This window comes from Atta colombica, unplaced genomic scaffold (genome assembly GCF_001594045.1).
Source record: "Atta colombica isolate Treedump-2 unplaced genomic scaffold, Acol1.0 scaffold126, whole genome shotgun sequence".
In the NCBI taxonomy this organism is placed as follows: Eukaryota; Metazoa; Arthropoda; class Insecta; order Hymenoptera; family Formicidae; genus Atta; species Atta colombica.
The window spans coordinates 2531847-2536035 of NW_017259213.1; the positions used below are offsets into that span (position 1 = coordinate 2531847).

The 4189-nt window shown below is 30.6% G+C and overlaps 1 protein-coding gene across 3 annotated transcripts in view; it reads left to right on the plus strand.

The window, feature by feature from the left end:
• Positions 1–791: 791 nt before the first annotated feature.
• Positions 792–4189, plus strand: part of LOC108684090 (tyrosine-protein phosphatase non-receptor type 23) — an 8637-nt gene continuing 5239 nt past the window's right edge. For 2 of the 3 annotated variants that reach the window (XM_018188165.1, XM_018188166.1), the window contains exons 1-7: positions 792–1069; positions 1254–1456; positions 1701–2023; positions 2119–2231; positions 2355–2740; positions 2854–3201; positions 3455–3678. In XM_018188165.1, the coding sequence (XP_018043654.1) occupies positions 983–1069; positions 1254–1456; positions 1701–2023; positions 2119–2231; positions 2355–2740; positions 2854–3201; positions 3455–3678 (1684 nt within the window). In that variant the 5' untranslated portion in view covers positions 792–982. Of the gene's footprint in view, positions 1070–1253; positions 1457–1700; positions 2024–2118; positions 2232–2354; positions 2741–2853; positions 3202–3454; positions 3679–4189 lie in introns of those variants that run through there. The other variant, XM_018188167.1, reaches the window with a different exon arrangement.

Below are 4189 nucleotides of genomic sequence, written 5' to 3' on the forward strand. Positions count from 1 at the left end.
TAAAATATTCTGGATCATATGATGATTTTATATTATATATATTGTATGTATAGTTATATGATTAATGTTAGTTAGGAATTTATTTAATATTTTAAAAAGATTACTTTGGCGCCATCTATTCTTCTTCAATGAATTACCCATGTAAAAGTTTGAAAATTTTCCGATAGATGACGTACAAGAAGAAAAACAAATTTGAATTAGTTTGGCGCCATCTAGGGTTACAAACATGAATTGTCCTTGTTCAGTTTTATCAAATCTTCAATAGATAGCATCGCAAGATAAAAACAAAAATTGACATTTTTCAATAATTTGCTTTAATAAAATTTTTTGTGGTTACGTTACTTAAAATGAAATAAATATATAATCCAATCGAAGGAAAAAAAATGAAGAGTATAAAAAGTTCAGTCACGCGCACAAAAGGAATAAATCTAAAATACTTTATTTCTTTTCTTTTTCGAACTTCATGACATATTTTATATATTTAACAATAAATTGAGTTCTTTTACATGTTACGTAAAACAAACTGTAATTTTAACGATTTTCATAATGTTTCGTTCATGTAATTTTTTTTTACACTATCGAAAATTTTGCAAAGTCTTCAAAATAAATTTCCCGATGTTACGTTTGTTTTTCATGTTAATCTAGAATGTGAGAATGTATCCTTATTTCTTTGCAATAAGGTGTGTTACTACCGTTATAATTCTCCATTACATTTTTGGAATTCCCGCTCCAGAATAAGTTTCTCGAACCTGTCGAGCGACCTCGCTTCCATGAACAGGAATTGACAAGAACTGTAGTCGTCAAGTCTCAATTGCGTATGCTCCGTCTCAAAGAGATAATCCTTCATTATTCGTACACTCTTATATGTGGTACGTGACAGAGAGTGTATGTTCTTGATTGAATCCTCGACTTCCGACAAATTTGACAGATGACCGACTGTCAACATTCGACAAGTTTGATAAAGTGAGGAAAATAAGCCGACATGGAGGCAGTGCCGAGATTGCCGATGATATGGTTTCAACTAAAAGTCAGTCCAGAGCCGACTACTTTTGGTCCGAAGCTCAAACAGGTACAAACCTTGCGAGTTTTTCTCTTTTTACTTTTATATTTAATTAATCAATCTTTGTTATATGTTTCATCATTAGAAATCCATTGTGGAATGTCAAAGTGATAAAAACAACTTGTCACCATCATCTCTTGAATGTCTCTGCAGCTTTGCTTTCCTTGTATACTGTTTTTCTTTCTTTTTTTAGTACATACAAGATTTTTACAATGAGGAACCTGAGTCATACAACAGTGAAATACAGCAGTTGGAAAACTTACGCTCGATGGCAGTTAGAGCACCTCTCGACATGGCTGGATGTACGCTGTTAAAGAAATATTATTGCCAGTTGCATTTTCTTCAAAGCAGATTTCCCATGTACAAAGATGGTCCTGCTGCAGTTACATTTACGTGGTATAAAATATTTTTTTATTATACTTTACGAATATTAATTATCTAATATTTATCTAATTGTATATAAATTGTATATAATCATGAATTTGTTTCTTTTAAATTGCACAATGTTTTTTTAGTAGAAACATTTATGTTTAGTTTAAGTTTTTAAAAGAAATGCTTAGAGTTAATTAATATTAATATTAGTTAAATTACACATGAATTGATTAATATTGATTTGTTTCTTTTAAACCACTTTTTTTAGGAGAGACGCTTACGCAAATTTGGTGTGTTCATTGGGAAGCATTCGTTTTGAGATTATATCGATTTTATACAATATTGGAGCAATGCACACCCAGTTGGGCGCACGGGCAGAAAGAAATAGTGCAGATGGAATGAAAATGGCATGTACTCATTTCCAATGTGCAGCATGGGCATTCGAACACCTGAAAAATAGTTTTCCTCAACCATCTGGTATTGATCTATCACCAGAATTAATGACATTCATGCATCAGCTTTCCTTAGCACAAGCTCAAGAGTGTATATTGGAAAAGAGTATGTTAGATAATCGCAAGCCGACGATTGTAGGTATGTTTCATCAACTGTCAGTTTTATAAATCAATTATTATAATAATAATTGTTTAGTTCTGACTGTCATTATACAAGATTTATGTATTATGTAGCAAAAGTTGCAAAGCAAATAGTAGATTACTTTACTATGGCTTTAACCACATTGGAGCAAGGTGGAGGTGAAGATGGAACTATATCCGATACTGTTGGTAATAAAATTTATAAGGTGAGGCAAATTATAATTTATATACTTGAGTTAATTTATATACTTGAGTTATTTTATACGTTTTTATCAATTTGAATATAGTTTTTTAAAATGAAATTAAATAATTAATCTAAACTTTTGTAGAGCTGGAAACGCTATGTCAAATTTAAAAAAGCGTATCATATGGCTGTTACGTATCTTTATCAAGGTCTTGCTGCGGAAGAACAAAGAAAAATGGGAGAGAGAGTAGCTTTTTATAATGCTGCATTAACATCTCTTAATGAAGCACATATGATTTACGATTCTGCAAACGTTAAAGAGGAAAAAGCCGCAGTGGAAGAATCGCTCACATTTACCAATGATGTAATTGAAGGCAAGAGAAAAGCCGCTAAAAATGAGAACGATTTTATTTATCATGAAGAAGTGCCTGAAAAAGAAAGCCTTCCTACAGTGAAAGGCGCGTCTTTAGTTAAAGGAATATCGTTTAACATAAATGACCCAGAGGTATCAGGACAAGATATATTTGCAAGGTAATTATGTTTTGTATTTAATTTCTTTTTATTATATTTACAATAATTTAATTTTTTTTCTTTTGTGTAGAATATCATATATTCTTCTTTAATATTAATATTTTCTTTTATAGATTTGTTCCTATGAAAGTACACGAAGCTAATTCTCTTTATTCAGAAGAAAAAGCCAAAATATTACGTCTTATCGGAGCAAAGATTGATGAAAAAGATCAATATCTTAATACTTATCTTACTTCATTGAAGCTAGAACATATGAATTTTTGGGATCCTGATACGCAAGCTTCGGAATGGGAATGTTCACCTCTCCCAGAAGAATTACTCGAACGATGTGCTGCGCTTAATGCTAAACAACATGTTATTCAAGATTTAGTAGATATTATGGGAAAATTATCTGAAACAAGCCAAGATGTAGAAAAAGTATTAAAAGAAATATCAAAATTTTTATTGGAAGAGGAACAAAAGTATGAATTAATTATCTCTTGTTAAAAGTTTTAAGTCTCTGATGTTATTAGCTGCGTTTAGTAAAAAAAAGCAACTTTATACATGTTGTAAAATTCTTTAATATAATTGATCTTGCTCTTTTAGTTTTACTAGATCTAAATGTATAAATCAATCATATCAAAAAAATCTTACAATTGTAAAACTATTTTTCCTACCGAATGCAATTATTGATTATTTAATTACAGTTAGAAAATAAATTTTATTTTTTTGCAGAGAAAAGCAATATCAAGATGCAGTAGGCAAAAGGCCACCATCAATAGTGGCAACAGATTTAACTAGAGAAGCTAAGAAATATGAGGAAGCACACAACAAAGCTTGTGAGAGTAATCAAGCCCTTCATAAAGCAGTAACAATGCACGTAAAAAATTTAAAAATTCTCGCGCAACCATTAGCTGATTTAATGGCCCAAATTCCTTCACCAAATGTTTGCCTTGCAGGTAATTTTCATATAAATTTCTTACGTAGAATAATATTTATATAGAATAGAATTTTATTACACTTGAGCATATTTACAGCCAAAAAGGGGACTTGATTTACATAAATTCTTAACTCATTCATATATCCATATCTCGTCCGCAAACTGTCGTACCTATATTATTATAAAAGTTTTAAAAAAAAATTTTTGTTTATCCCTTTACTTCCCTACTTTTCTGATTAGACTCTCTGACTTCGCTTCTTTTCTTACATTATTTCATTTATTTTTTTTTATTTTATCCGCTTTTCTCTCTTAGTTATATCTACTTCTAATTTGGGTCCGGAAAGTTCGTCCGACTAACCTATATAATTTAATAAATGTATACTAAAATTTAAATCTTCTGCGTTTCAATTTTTCTTCAACATCGGCACGAACTTTCCGGACAATCCAATACATGTATTAGGTGTATAACTTTGCTTCCGCCGTTTTCCTGTAGATGGCTTTAGCAGTAAGTGGTGGTCGAAATAAATAGA